This window comes from Eleutherodactylus coqui, chromosome 2 (genome assembly GCF_035609145.1).
Source record: "Eleutherodactylus coqui strain aEleCoq1 chromosome 2, aEleCoq1.hap1, whole genome shotgun sequence".
Taxonomy (NCBI): domain Eukaryota; kingdom Metazoa; phylum Chordata; class Amphibia; order Anura; family Eleutherodactylidae; genus Eleutherodactylus; species Eleutherodactylus coqui.
The window spans coordinates 202,643,886-202,659,150 of NC_089838.1; the positions used below are offsets into that span (position 1 = coordinate 202,643,886).

The 15,265-nt window shown below is 39.9% G+C and overlaps 1 protein-coding gene across 1 annotated transcript in view; it reads right to left on the reverse strand.

The window, feature by feature from the left end:
* GOLGB1 (golgin B1) overlaps positions 1 to 15,265 on the reverse strand; it is a 49,745-nt gene that overhangs the window by 14,548 nt on the left and 19,932 nt on the right. The window contains exons 9-13 of the mRNA XM_066592235.1: positions 10,067 to 15,198; positions 8,190 to 9,966; positions 5,618 to 5,758; positions 1,228 to 1,359; positions 508 to 602 (exon numbers count right to left, since the gene is read on the reverse strand). Of these exons, the coding sequence (XP_066448332.1) occupies positions 508 to 602; positions 1,228 to 1,359; positions 5,618 to 5,758; positions 8,190 to 9,966; positions 10,067 to 15,198 (7,277 nt within the window). The remainder of the gene's footprint in view (positions 1 to 507; positions 603 to 1,227; positions 1,360 to 5,617; positions 5,759 to 8,189; positions 9,967 to 10,066; positions 15,199 to 15,265) is intronic.

Below are 15,265 nucleotides of genomic sequence, written 5' to 3' on the forward strand. Positions count from 1 at the left end.
TAATTATGACTGAAGCCCTAACACTGGTGTGAAATGAGCCATTATATTACATATTATATGCATGTATTATACATACACTAATGCCAATGGCATGTATTGTCAAATCATTTCTCTGAAAGTCATATTATTGCAAAAGTAATCAATATCTTCTTTTTCTATATTTATTTCCAAAACTGGCCCTGATTTTGGCTTATAGTTTTTGCTGGATATAGTATATACTGCACTCTCAATACAGCTGTTAAAAAGAAGATATACAAAAATAACTCCACTGCAACGGAGAATGTGAGCTGCAGCACCCGGCACGACCATAACAGTAAGTGCAGAGCTCCAGGCCCCGTCATACAGCGGACTAGCATGGGAACCCCACGATCAAATACTGGTGGCCTATCCTGTGAACTGATCATCAACTTTAAAGTCTAACAAAAAGCCTGTCTGTTACAAACACAGTCCAGTCCATCTCCGATACAATTTAAATGTGTTAATAAGGGAACTCTAGAAACCACACACCTTGCCTGCAGTTCCAACAGTTGCTGATCAGTCTCCATTTGTGGTTCCTTCTTCTCCTGTGGTCCTCCGGGTGCAGAATCACTTGGCAACGTTTCCTGCAAGAAACCTTCTTTAGACACGGATGTACCAAACTGGGATTATTGATTTAATGATTTTTCATGTGGACTATGAAACTCAAATTCAAGCTGGCCACACATATAACATAGTAATCTCCTCTAACATCCCCATACATGCCCACTTGGCTCAGTCGAGAACAAAGGATGAGGTATGTTGAAATCCAACAATGCCTCCCTTAGGCAAAGTGGCTAATGAATATTCATTAGGGGTTCTGTTCTGGTTTAGTCATCACAGGCAATGTTAAGAGATGCATTAGAGGCACTGTTTGAGGCATCTGTTGCAGATCTGGCCAAAAATCCTGGAAAACTTGTAGTAGCCTAATGTGCCATTTTGCATGGAAAAATTCCAGCTAGCATGCCATAAGTTGGACAGACCTTGTTATAGTCAATCTGGTCTATCAGGTACTGTTCAGCTCCGGCATAGGAGCTAGATAGTGAAAATATGCCAAACCTGAACAATGGAAATTACAACAGAGGAGTAAAGAAGATGTGGGCATGGCTTTAGAGTACAGGATTCAGCAACTATTCGCTTGATCCATTTACAATTTTCATCCTTCCAAGTAATGACTGTTGCACTGATGCCTCTATGGCATTTTTTTCTTACCAAGTTCTTCTGCTGCAATTCTTGAAGTTGTCGTTCAAGAGATGAGCAGCGACTAGTCGCATCGCGCAGGTGCTGGTTGCTGCCACGCAGTTGCAGGACGACAGCATTTTTCTCCTCAAATATTTGAGAAAGCTGCAAAGAAAGAAAAGCAACAATAAGAGGAATGGACAGGAAAACGAGGGCGTAATAGTAGAACAGCTCACAGAAACTCTAGGTATCAACTTCAGGAGGATTTCTACCCAACACCTTAAACTGGATGTACAGTATAACATGAGTTACAGCAGTAGCCATACTGCCGATTCTCTACTTAGTCGTTAAAAAAAATATGATTGTAAACAAAGGCGTAACTTGAAGCTCCTGGGCCCCAATGCAAAACCTGTAACAGGGCCCCCAACTATAATGCTTTATTCATACTATTAGGCTTACTATATGGAGAAGAGAGGCCTTATGGGCCCCCTAAGGATCCTGGGCCCGGGTGCAACTGCATCCTCCACATCTCCTATAGTTACACTCCTGATTGTAAACAAAAGTGGCAACAAGTATCACTTGTCACACGGTCACTTCTGCATTAGCTTCTCAGAGACCGTCACTGCATTGTTAACTGAACATACTGCCGGGTTTGTAAAGAACACAAAAACATCAGTATCAACATCCTCTTTAAGCTGTTACACATAGCATACTGCTGGAAATTAATTTCAGTCTCCATTAACCCCTTCTTGACAGCCCATTTTTAAAATCTGCCTCTTATTTTATGTGAAAATAACTTTATTTTTTTTTACTCATCCAGGTGATTCTAAGATTGTTTTTGTGACACCTTGCACTTTATGTTAGAGCCCACTTTTGTTTAATATGTTGCTGAATTATTAAAAAGAAAACTCCTAGATTGATGAAAAAATTTGTAAAGATGTTTAATTTTTACTATTTTTAATTCTGTTTTTAGGAAAACAGTCACCCGACACAATACAGTTAATTAACATTTACCATATGTGTACTTTATACTGGCATCATTTTGAAAACACCTTCATTAGAAGGCTATATTTTACTAATTAAAACCAGATAGGAAACATTCAATTTACTAGTCTGTTTTGATTCTCTAATTGCAGATTTTTTATTCTTTTGTCTGTTCATGATTACAGGGGCTGCCATCTTACTTGTTGTTTGGGGGAATTAGAGGAGCGCTTTTCTTAAGTTTGCACCGATTGTCAAATTCACAATAAACTGCCCTGCTTTGAAAGTATATATAAATAAAATAATACACTGGTCTACATTAATTTTGCTGACTACAAGATACCCCGTTTCCCTGAAAAGATCTACCCTGAAAATAAGCCCTACCACGACTTTTCAGGATTTTTGGGGAGGCTTAAAATAAATGCCCTACTCCAAAAATAAGCCCTAACTGCATTACATAAAAAAAGGAATACATTACTAGCAGGCTCCGTAATGCCATGGCTCAGCCAAATCATAAATCCCGCCTCTACAACGCGATGGCTGTGATTTGTTCATCGAGCGCTGCATTAAATGGCTGAGCAGCGATCAAAGAAACAATCACAGTCATCGCATTGGTTGATAGAGTGCTGCATTGATTGGCTGAGCAGCACTCGAGAACCAATCAATGCAGCACTCTATCAACCAATGCGATGGCTGTGATTGGTTCTTTGATCGCTGCTCAGCCAATCAGAGCCATCACTTCCTGAAGGCAGGATTCATGAAGCCCGTAACCAGGAAGCGAACTTCTGTGGGCATCCGAGGACTGCAAGAAGCGGAGCTCCGGAGAGCAGTGGGAGAGACCCAGACTGAGCCTGCTAGGCTAGTATAACAAGACAGGGAAACATGGTAACATGTGATCTTTATGTATTTTGGTGTGCTGAATACAAAAATCACGTTTCTTCCAGTCATGCCTGGCTTTTCTGCAAAACGCTGTTTACTAATAAACTGTTACAGTAAAAACGTAATATGAGCAAAATTACAATATATTGTTGTATTGGTATGTATGTGGTCTGTGGAATGTATATGGGATGTCCTTCAAGGGCATGTTACACAGTGGCTAAAATGTTTTGGCTAGAAAGATCTAAAATATTTCCATATGGATAAGGAGCTTGTATACTGCATTGATGTCAAAGGACTTACTGAGTCAATGGGATGTGATGGTTATCTACCTGCAGAATGGAGGCTTTTTGTTGACAGTTCAAAGAGAAGTATGAAAATATGTCTCGCTTCACAATGCCAATATATTAGCTTCCATTCCTATTGCTCACTCGGCAAATATGAGAGAAACTTATGAAGCCATGAGAGCCACTCTCTAAAAAAATCAAATATAAATGATCATTGCTGGTTTTTATGTGGCGACCTAAAAGGTATATCGATTCTTCTAGGACAGGGAGGTGGATAAACAAAATTTCGGAGCAAAGGCAGAACATTATACAAGGACAGAATGGCCAGCCAGAGAGAATGTTACGATTGGTGAAAAGAATATGAAGAATGAACCACTTGTTAATCCTCAAAGTGTTGCTCCTCCCACTACATATAAAATTGGGACTTATGAAACAGTTTGTTTGGGGCTTTGGATCAAGATGATGTATACTTCAAGTACATCTGCTCTTTCACACAAGAAGGTAAAAGCTGGCATATTTGATGGCCCACAAATAAGGCTTCTAATCAAAGACAGAGAATTCCCTAATACCATGTAAACCATAGAAAGGACAGCTTGGTCGGCTTTTTCTGTCTTGGTTACAGATTTCCTTGGCAACTTTAAGGACGAAAATTATAACCGTAGAGTTCAACATTAGTTGATTGCTTTTCAAAGACTGGGAGCAAACATGAGTGTCAAATTGCATTTCCTTCATATCCACCTGAGCTACTTCCACTCAAATCTTGGCTCTATGAGTGAGGAACAAGGAGAACGCTTTCACCAGGACACCAAAACCATGGAACATAGATATCAAGGTAGATGGAACTCAAACATGACTGCAGACTACTGCTGGTGTTCACAGCGTAACAATCCTGTACAGAACTATTCCAGAGCATCCAAATAGAACATTTCTGCCTAAGAATGAAATGTACACAACTATTGTCTCTTGGATAGACAATAGACTTGTTATTTGCTTGAAACAAATATATTACGTGCTATCGTTTCTGCAGAACTTCTTATTATCCCTGATATTTGATCTTATAACCTCTAATCAAACAGCTGTTTGTAAAAAAATTGATGTATTTCCTATTTTTGGACTTCATATGTGGAAACAGCACCTTTTATTTGGGTAAAATCAGTGGAAATACTTCTCAGCAGAATTTTTTTTGCAAATGTAGACCAGATTATAATCAATTCATTTTAAAAAGCATTCAAAAACAGCATTTACAAAGTTTGTTAAGGCATTTCAACTTTAATTAATTTTTTTCCCCCTATGTCTGCCCTTTTTTTTTTTAAAGAAATAAGCAATGTCTGACTCTGGAGTGCAACTTGACGCAAACAAAAGACATATGGTCCTTTTACACGGGACAAGCTGTCTGGCAAATTATGCCCTACACTTTTCCCAATGATGCTTGCTCATGTGCTGATACACAGGAGTGAATATCGCTGGCATTGCTCACAGCGCTGCCGGAATGGAGGTGCAGCAGGCTGAGGAGCGTTCTCTCCCTGCCCACCTCTATTCACAGTAAGCTGCCGGCACCCGAACCTTCTGTCTCGAGCGGGGAGATACTCGCTAAAGGCAATGCTCGCTTGAGCAATTGCCTTTAGCGAGTATACTCGCTCATCTCTATTCAAAAAGTAACGGTACATCGTTCAGTTTACTGCATGCAGAAACTGCACAACTGAATAATTCTCGTTCAGTCGTTGCATGCGTTTACACGGGACGATTATCGTTGAAATTTCTGTGGGAGTGCAGGAAGCTGAACGACAATCGTTCCGTGGTAAAGGGCCATTATGGAGCACCATGCAGATCCTCTGAAAGGATTTAATAGGCTGGGTTATAGCAAACCAGGAGGCCTTTATCAGCTGTCCTGTTGCCTTGGCAACCTATCAGCACACAGCGATTGCATCATGGGGTGTCGATATATGGCAGAGGGTGCCCCCTCACTCCATCAACCACCTAAAGAGATTAAATGGCTGGGATTCTAAAATTTGTCTGTTCCCAGTTGTTAGGGCAGAAGCCGAGCTATTCCTGGCATGTGACTCCCGTGCCGGCCCTAGAGTGGGCTGCCATAAAAACATTTCCAGCCTAGCCTAAGGTCCCTCAGTGACTAGCCTAAAACATGTTCCCAGTGGTCATCAAGGTGTTAAAGTGCTCCACGCACGTTTCATTTTTCACTCAATTGCACTTCTATAGCATGCATGGTAAAAAGTCATCAGCTGCAATGAACTATGAAGCCTTTCAGTAATTTAACAGCTGACCTTTGAGTTCATTTGTTGAATCCTGAGGTCCTTAAGGTGCACTTGTTTAAGTGTTTCACTAAGCTGAGTATGCAAGTTTTGTACTTCTATCTGCACAGTTTGAAGTTCTTCAGCCGAGTTGCTGGCTTCATTGCTGGAGATCTGAAAGATAAAGAAAACTTAAATATTTCCTTGCTTGGTGGGGAACTAATAGACAATGCTGATAGACTGTATTATACCAAGTACAGGGCATGAGAGGGATAGGTATGACAGAGGGATTCAAAAAAACATCAAGAGAATTTTTGGGTCCAGAAATCCCTCTAAGGCCCGCGCTAAGCTATTAGTTTTATTAATAGCATTTTAGTTTAAGTTGAACGTTCCTGTAATAATGCAGGTCACCGGATTTGGGGCAACCAACTTAATATACAGGTGGTTGCCCAATGATATGAAGACTATAAGGCCTCATGTCCACGGGGAAAAGAAGAATTAAAATCCGCAGCGGATTTTAACTCTTCTCCCGCGCGCGGATCCGCACCCCATAGGGATGCATTGACCACCCGCGGGTAGATAAATACCCGCGGATCGTCAATAAAAGTGATTTTAAAAAAAATGGAGCATGAAAAAATCTGGACCATGCTCCATTTTCATGCGGGTCTCCCGCGGGGACGGCTCCCGCGGGCTTCTATTGAAGCCTATGGAAGCCGTCCGGATCCGCGGGAGACCTAAAATCGGAATTTAAAAGAATTTACTCACCCGCAGCGGGCCGGGAAGGTCTTCTCTTCCTCACGGCCGCATCTCCCTTGCTTCGGCTCGGCGGATGTGCCCGGCGCATGCGCGCGGCACGTCGACGACGTGCCGCCGGCGTGAGGAATTCATCCGCCGGCCGAAAAAGAAGATCCGGCCGTGAGGAAGAGCAGAGCTTCCCCGCCTGCTACGGATAGGTAAATTCTTATAAATTCTTATTTTTATGCCTCATGTCCGTGGGGCAGGAGGGACCCGCTGCAGATTCTCCATGGAGAATCTGCAGCGGATCTGATTTTCCCCGTGGACATGAGGCCTAATGGTACCTTTATACTCAGTCCAACCAGGAAAGAGTTACAGCACAGGCGCCTGCTCGCTCAGTGTGGCGGTGACGCTGAATACATGACATCTCCAGCAGGGAGAGCTGGAGACGTCACCAAGTACTGATTGGGTGGGGGTTTATCTGCGATGGGCAGGCAAACAGCCGGACTGCAGGAACGCCCATTGGACGGTGCTACCCTCACTTGCATATATCGCGCAGCCCAAAGACCGGACTACAACGGTTGGGTGGAGTCACACTGGAAAATAAAAGTAACATTATAGTCTTCATATCACTGGGCAATTACCTGTGCATTCAGTTGGCTGCACCAAATCTGGTGACAGACTTCCTTTAAATGTTTTGCCAATTTTGCACAATAAAAACTTCTTTTTTTTTTTTATTTTTTTATTTTTTAAAGCATCATATTCTGAGCTATAATTTTATTTTTCTGTCAATACAGATGTGTGAGGGCTTGTTTTCTGTAGAATGAATGCAGTTATTAGTACCACTTTGAGGTATATATGACTTTTTGATCACCTTTCTACATTTTGGTGCGCAGAATAAACAGCAATTTTTATTTTTTACTTTTGTCCACTGTGCAGCATAAGTTGACATGCTAACTTTAGTTTTCTGCAGTTTGGTACATATGATTACAGCGATACCAAGCTTATGCAATTTATTCATGTTTTACTACTTTTTCACAACAGAACGGTTTTTAAAAATAAAAAAAGGTTATTTTTATCATGGTGCCATAGTTAGCCATTTTTTTCAATTGTTCTGTTGAAGGAGATAGGTTAGGTTTTTTGTTTTTGCAGGACAACCATTAGGTTTAATTGGCAATTTTTGGAATAAAGATGACCTTTTATCCCCTTCGTCACTAAGGAGATAAAGTATGACCAAGGGCGGCCGTGCATGTGTGCCTTTACCCCATTCACTTCAATGGGAGCACAAGAGATAGCTGAATTCAAGCGCTCAGCTATCTCCGGTGGTCTACTTGAAGTGAATACAGCGGAGATGCGCTAGGTCCCAGCTGTCAGACATCTATTGATTAGCAGTTTATCATAAAACTTACATTAAAAAAAAAAGGTTGCAACTTTTGCAAAACCTTTGTGAATTTTAAACATCTATACCAGTTAAAGGAGCATGGCTTGCTGGGAGAGGCTTGGCTCCCCAAAACAGACTTACATATAATTTACGCCAGAAACTGGAGTAAATTATACAAGGAAAAAAAATACAAACTACTCCATCTCATAGCTGATGTAAATTTCTTTAGGTGCATGCACCTCTTCAAACATTAGGCACATTTTACTCCAACTGGCATATGCATATGAAATGCAATCTTATTTCCTCCCATAGTTTATTGGCTTTTCATTACTGCACATTAACTGAACATCCTCTATGCCACTTTATACACACTTTTCCATAATTTGGATTTATTTTTTTTTATCAACTTTTGTTCTGGAATTTTTTTTTTGCAAGATGCAGCTAATACAAATTACTGTATTTGATATTAATACTGTTATTTTACTGTACCCTTGTTTCTCTTTGGGAAGGACTCTGCAAGCTCCTTTCAATTTCCACGCGTGGGGCCTTCAATTTGGCTTGTAGCCCATTATGCTCTTGCTGTAGACTAACCATTGCTTCGGACGAATTTTGTAACTGTTTCTGGGAGATGTCAAGCTCAGATGCAAGTCTAGTTATTTCTTCTTCCCTTGCTTGTAAAGTCTTAATTAAATCCTTAAGCTGCGTTTCCAGCTTGTGTTGCTGCTCCTTGCTTTCTGATAATGTATTATAGAGATGGTTCTTTTCGGTGTTCACAGCACCCAGTTCTGTATTTAGGACAGATACGTCCGTCAGCTGCTCTTGCAGTCTTTGTATTTCTTCCTGAGCTAAATCATGGCTGTCCTGCAAAGACCTCATTGAGCCTTCAAATGCCTGCAGCTGAGCTTTAAGACCAGCTATTTCTTCATTTGCAGTTAGTAATAGCTGTTCTGATTCCATAAGATCTTTAGCAAGTTCGGCTACTCGTTCCTCCGCCGTCTCCGTCTCGTTGCGCAAAATTCCAGTATCATGCTGCATGCTCTGTAACTTCTTATTCAGTTCAGCCTCTGCATGCTGCACTTTCTGTTCTGTTTCTACCTGTATACGAGAGCTTTCCTCTTGAACACGTGTCAATTCCTTTTGCACCTGTATCAGTTCATCTTTCAACATATGCACCTCTTCAAGCTGCTTTCCTTGTGTCCCAATTTCAGTTAGCAGCTCAGATACACGGAGTTTAAGGCTATCAAGCTCTTCCAACATCTTCTGCTTTTCTAACTTCCTTTCATCTAGCTCCTGTTGTAAAATCTCTCGTTGGCCCTTTTCTTGAAGCATTTGCTGCTCTTGGTCACTTTGCTCATGTCTTAGCTTTTCAATCTCCTGTAACTTTTCACCGAGAAGTTGTTTTAGTTGTGAGTCCTTCAATGAAATTAGCTCTTTCAAGTCCTCCCTGTAGCGAGTCAGCTGAGCATTCAATTTAGCATTCTGGGCATTTAAGTCATCAGTACGGCTACGCAGAAGCCTTAATTCTTCATGTAGCTTGTTGTTCTCTGTTGCTGCCTCTTGAATTAAGCCATCTTTGACAAGAATTCCATCAAGATGTCGTTGCTCCAACTGTTGATAGTCACTTAAGACACGTTCTCTCTCCTCCTGTAGTGAGCACATAGACTTGGTGAATGACTCTAGTTGACCTTTACTTCGGTCAACCTCCTCTTGTGAAGCTTTCAATCGAGTCGTTAATTTTTCTATTTTATCTTGCACATCTAATTTCTCCTTCTCAGTTTCTTTAAGTCTATCTTCTAGTGTTTTGCATTCAATAGCATGTATATCATGCAGTTCACCAACAGCTGTACTCACAGCTTCATCACGAGAATTTAACAACTGCACCACATCTTGCTCCTTTTGCTCCAATTCTTTGTGCAGCTGTTCTACAAGAGATTTTGAAGCCTGCAGATCACTCTGAATCTGCTCACTGTTCAACTTCCAGTTTTGGGCCTCTGCTTCTAGTCTTTTTATGATTCCTAGCAGTTTTTCGTTTTCAGATTTAATCTGGTCAACTTCTATCTCGAGGGCTTTCAATTTATTCTTCCCATCACTTGTTTCCTGTGTGCGCAGTCTTAGTTCCTGCTGACAGGCACTGTGCATCTTCTGCTCTTCCTCCAAAGCAGATGAAAGGATTGCCTTCTCCTCCAACAGAGAATCTCTGGTTTTAACATAGACTTCTGTTTCAGTCTGCTGGCTTGCAACAAGTTCTTTATTCTCCGTTTGAAGTCTGCAAAATTAAGAAAACACACAATAGATGAAACAAAAAGGGATGAAGAGAAAATATTTTTCAGGGAACAATGTAAATATTTATAGTGCTAGAATCATACCTGGTTAGCTCAATCTTAAGTTCTTCAAGTTGGGATGTCATATGGAGCAACTCATTTTGAAGATCAACACAAACTTTCTCCTTGTCATTTATCTCGATGTCCTTTTTCTGCATTGCATCTGTGAATTTCTCACTCCAGGTTTTGGATTCTTCTAGAACACGGTCTCTATCATTTTGCAAAGAACACATACTTCGCGTAAAGGCTGCAAGCCGTGCTATATTTTGATTTAAGTTGCCTTGTAAGTCCTTCATTTCCTGATCCTTTTCATTTATAAGCCTTTGTAAGTTTACAATAGACCCCTTAAGATCTTCGTTTTCTTGTTGCAGAACATTTATTTTCTCCTGCAAATTCAATATTTGCTTCATATGTTTGTCTCTTTCCATATCAAGTCTTCTTTCCATATCTTCCTCTTTCCTTTTCAACATTACTGTAGTATTTTCAGTTATTGTCCGCACTTCACCCTTTAGTTTCAGGTTTTCAGCCAGGACCCTTGCTGCCTCACTCTGTGTGTCATCAAGTAGCACACGAAACGATGCTAGATCATTCTGAGCCTGGTTTGTGTCCTCCTTTGCTTTTGCTAACATATCATTAGAGATCAGTTTTTCTGCTTCACACTTATCGCGCTCGAATTCAAGAGCTTTAATTGCCCTTTCCAAACCACTGATAGTCTCCTGATATTGTATGCAATCTTTTTGCAAGTGTCGAACTTCATGCTGCTTCTCTTTGAGCAACTCCTGAAGCTCCTTTGACTGAGTTTTCCTGCCTTTCACACTCTGATCTGCAGCTTTTAACTTTTCCACATACTCCTTTTGTGCCCCAGACAGAGCTTCAACCTTCTGCCTTTCCAGCTGTCGTTTTTCCTCTTCAAACCGAAATTTAAGGTTTTCTAATTCTTTTTGTAGGCAGTCATTTTTCACTTGCGAATCTATAGCATCCTGCTGGAAATTTCCAATGCTTCCATTGAGCTCAGCCATCTGGTTCATTAGCCTCTCTTCCAGCTCATCCTTCTCAAGTTCACTGGCATGTTTCTGCCTGCTGACTTCATCTAAGTCACCAACAACTATGTGATACTTCTTTTCAGACTCTACAATTTCTATTTCCATTTTAGTTACCCTACTTTGCACATCTCTCAGCTGAGTCTCCAAGCTTAACTTATCATCCATCAAAACTTTGATTTCTCTACTCATATCCTCTATTTCATTTTCCTTTATCTTGGCATTGCTTTCTAGTTTTTTGATGTGTTCTTTCATTTGTAAATTTTCCTCCAGGGTTTCTTCTTTTGGGCTTATCTCATGTTTCTTAGTCATCTCTTTATATACTTGCTGTTCTCCAATTACCTCTTCACTTCCCAGAGGTTGTGAACAAGCCACCTCAACCTCATTGTTAATGAGGACTTCTTCATCCATTTCAGATGGATGCTCCTGGAGACTCTCTTGTACGTTAGACTCAACATTACTTAATTGGAGTCTCAGTGACTCTCTCTCTTCAGCTACAATATATTTTTCAGACTTTACCTGTTCTAACTGAAGTATAAGGCTATGTTTTTCTGATTGGACCTTATCTAGCTCCTCTTTTAGTCTGGAATTTTCTGCATTAGTTGCTTCATACATCTGCTCCCCCACTGCTGGTAGCATTTCTCCCCTTAATCGGTCATTTTCTTCTTCCAGTTCAAGTATTTTTTGTTGCTTAGATTTAGCAAATTTCCTCATCTTTTCTTTCATACTTTCAATCTCCTGTTCTGCATCTTCTAGCTGCTTCTCTACTTCTTTCTTTTCAGTCTCCACACTTTTTATTTTACTAAACAGCTCTTGCTTTTCCTGTCTTACAGTTTCCATTGCACGCTTCATTCTATCTGTTTCATTGCTCACATTCTCATAAGACTGTAGCAGTGTCTCATATTCCTTCTGCAAGTCTGTAAGCTTTTCTTGCCACTCAGATACCTGAGAAATATGAGACAACTTGCCAGATTCTAACTCTTTCGTTAAATTTTCTTTATCTTGCGTGATACCTGCCAAAGCTAGTTTTAAGCTTTCACATGACGCTTCCAAGTTTTGATTTTCCAGTAAACATTTGTCAATTTCAGCAATAAGTTTGTCTCTCTCATCTTTCTGACCAGACACTGTTTTAAGTAATGCATCTTTTTCAATAGTCAGTTGGTTAACCAAACCTTCTGTTAGTTGTAGTCTGCTGGACAGGTCAACCTTAACATTCATAAGAGTGTCCAATTCCAGTTTCAAAGTCTTGTTTTCTTTAAGTGCTTCTTTTCTAGAGATGAGTGCAGCCTGAAGCTTTCTTTGAAGCTGTTGCTTGCCCTTTGCTTCCTCCATTTCTTCATCCGGCTTATTTTGCAATTGAAGAGACTGCATTTCAAGCTTTCTGTGGTGCTCTTCATACTCTTTAGTCTGAACTTCTAGTTGAGTTTTAAGGGCAAGTATAACATCATCTTTGTCAACCAACAACATATCTGCATTCTTAAGAGCTACATTTACAACTTCTAGGTCCCGTTGAAGCTGCCCAATCTCCTCTTTCTTGTGCATTAATTCTTCCTTTAAAGTCTGTACTGTAACAGTTAGATGAGACGATTCCTGGTGACTACTTTCAAGTTCTGCTATCAAAGTAGATGCATGTACTTCTGAATTCAGATTTTTCTCCTTCTCATTTTGTAGTTGGCTATTTAATTGGTCTATGGTATTCTGCATATGTGAAATCTCTTCCAAATGACCATTAAGTTTCTCTTCTAATTGCAAGGCTTTTAATTCCAGTTCATTTTTGTGAGATTGAAAGACTTCCATCTGCATTCGGTAGTCTTCAACGTTCACATCTGAAACAACGGATTTGTCAACCACAGGGTCCTCAATACTTACAGGTGAAAAATCTACCCAGTCCTTTCCCAAATGTAATTCAACAGCATTCTCCTCTGAAACAGAAACTGAAATAAAGTCTTCAGACATATTAGACATCGTATTTTGTGATTCTTCTGATAAACAGGGCTTTATAGTTTGGGTGCCTCTTTCTTCAAGAATTACCTCAGTCTGACAGGTCTTTTGATTTAATTGTAGTTTTTCGTACTTTTCTTGCAAGACATTAAAGTCTTCTTTCTGCTGCTTTAGCTGTTCACGGTGGTGGCGGTCTTTTTCCTGCACTTTTTTAATGGTATCTCTGCGAGAATGCAACACCTCTTGGACCTTTTTCTGTAAGACCTCTTTGTCTTGCTCAAGAATTGTGATTCTGTTTTCCAGTTCAATTCTTGCCTCTTGATCTTCAGTATTTAATGCATCCGACATCTGAGATTCCACTGATGTTCTCTCTGTCTGCTCAGCTATTAAAGATTCAATCTGTCTTGATTTATCTTTCAGCTTTAATGTTAATTCTTCAATCAAGTTTTGAAACTTCTCATTAGTTGCACTTTTATCAGCCAGTTCTTTCCGGACCGTTTCCAGGTCAGATTCCCTTTCAGACAGTTGCTGTTTTAGATAATCTTCTGTGATGTTTTGCTCAGACATCTCTTCAACAAGGGATTTCACTTCCAGAGCAACACTGCTAGTAAAGTCCTTGTCTTGATTCACTGCACAGTTAACCATTTGTTTCTCCAATTTAGAGATTTTGCGATTCAGCTCTTTTCTGCTAATCAGTGCCGCTTGTAACTTTCTTTTCAGCAACTCATTTTCTTGTTTGTGATCCTCTAGTTGAGTCTGAAGTTCCTCTGGAGTCTGAAGTTCCTCATTCTTGTTTAATTCAACCTCTCCTGCATCATGTTGTGATTTATTTATATGAGACTGCAGCTGACTCTCTAATGCACTCTTTTCACCTTGTAAACGATCAATAACTTCCAAACTAGTTTGTTGTTTCTCAGTGAGGAGCTGCAGCTGCTGCACATAGTCATTTATCTGGGTATCTAATTTATTCTGGAGCTCCTCATGTTCCTTCAAGAACTCACATTTCTGATCTTGTAATTGCAATTGCATCATTTCCCTCTCTTCTTGGGCAATCTTAATCATTTCTTGGCTTTGGGCATGCTTCAACTCTACAGTTTTCAAGTGACTGTTCAACTCAGCTAACTCAATCTGAACAGATTCCAACCTCTCTTGAAGATGCTGTTTCTCTTTGGTAATGGTTTCCATTTGTAAATGTATTTCTGTATTTTCAGTTCTTAATGCCTGTAGTAATTCTTCACCCTTACCAGTTTCATCTTGGATAGCAGAGTTCAACTGTTCCTTCAGGGCTTTTATCTCTTTACTCATTGAATACTTTTCCTCATTCAGAAGGACCATCTTATCAGATAAGCTGTGGCTTATCTCTTCAACTTGTTGATTCTTCTCTGAAATGGATTCTTGAAGGGCTTGAACCTCTGTTGTTTTTTGTGAAAGCAGCTCTTGAAGTAAAACTTTTTCACGCTCATTAGTTGCAAGTTCTTCCGAGAGCCTCTCCTCTTTATTATGACTTAGGTTAAGCATTTCCTTTAGGCTTTGAAGGTGTTGTTCCTTCTCTTCCAACTGGTTTTCTTGTAGTTTTGAAAGTTCATTCTGCTCAGACATTAGCAGATTCATATGGTCCAAGTCTTTCTGCAAAGCAGTTATTTTTAAGTCTTTCGACTTAAACTCATTTTCCAAACTCTTTACTTGTTCTACAAGTATATTTTGATTTTCATAGGCAGTCAATTGTTGCTCTTCAACCTCTAAAAATTTATTCAGGGGTTGCACTTTTTCAGATGCAGTCTGTCTATTTAGAAGAGTCTCAAGGTTAAATGAGATTTGTTCTTTCTCAGATGTTATCGTCTTAATTTGACTTTGGAGCTCCGCAACCATTTTTTTCATAGAAATAATTTCGGCATCTTTATCTGCATTAATATTCTGGTATTTAGGATCAGAAGAGTCATGTATTTGGATATGTGTATTAGCTTCATCTGAAACATCTTTGCTCTTCTCTAGGACTTGCTCACTTAGTACACATTCATTTAAGTCTCCTTCCACTGGTAGCTCTCCTTTCAGTTTGTTTATTTCCTCTTGAGTATCTAATAGGTCCAACATGAGGATAGACAGTTGATTTTCCTGTGCATCTTTAACAGTAACATCAAGAACAAGCTCCTGAGATACTGAATGTGTTTGCACATTCAACGTACTGGATTGCAATACCTAAAAGTAAAAAAAAAAAGTCTTTGGTTACAATATTGAAACAGTACATATTGACTGCCTTTTATTT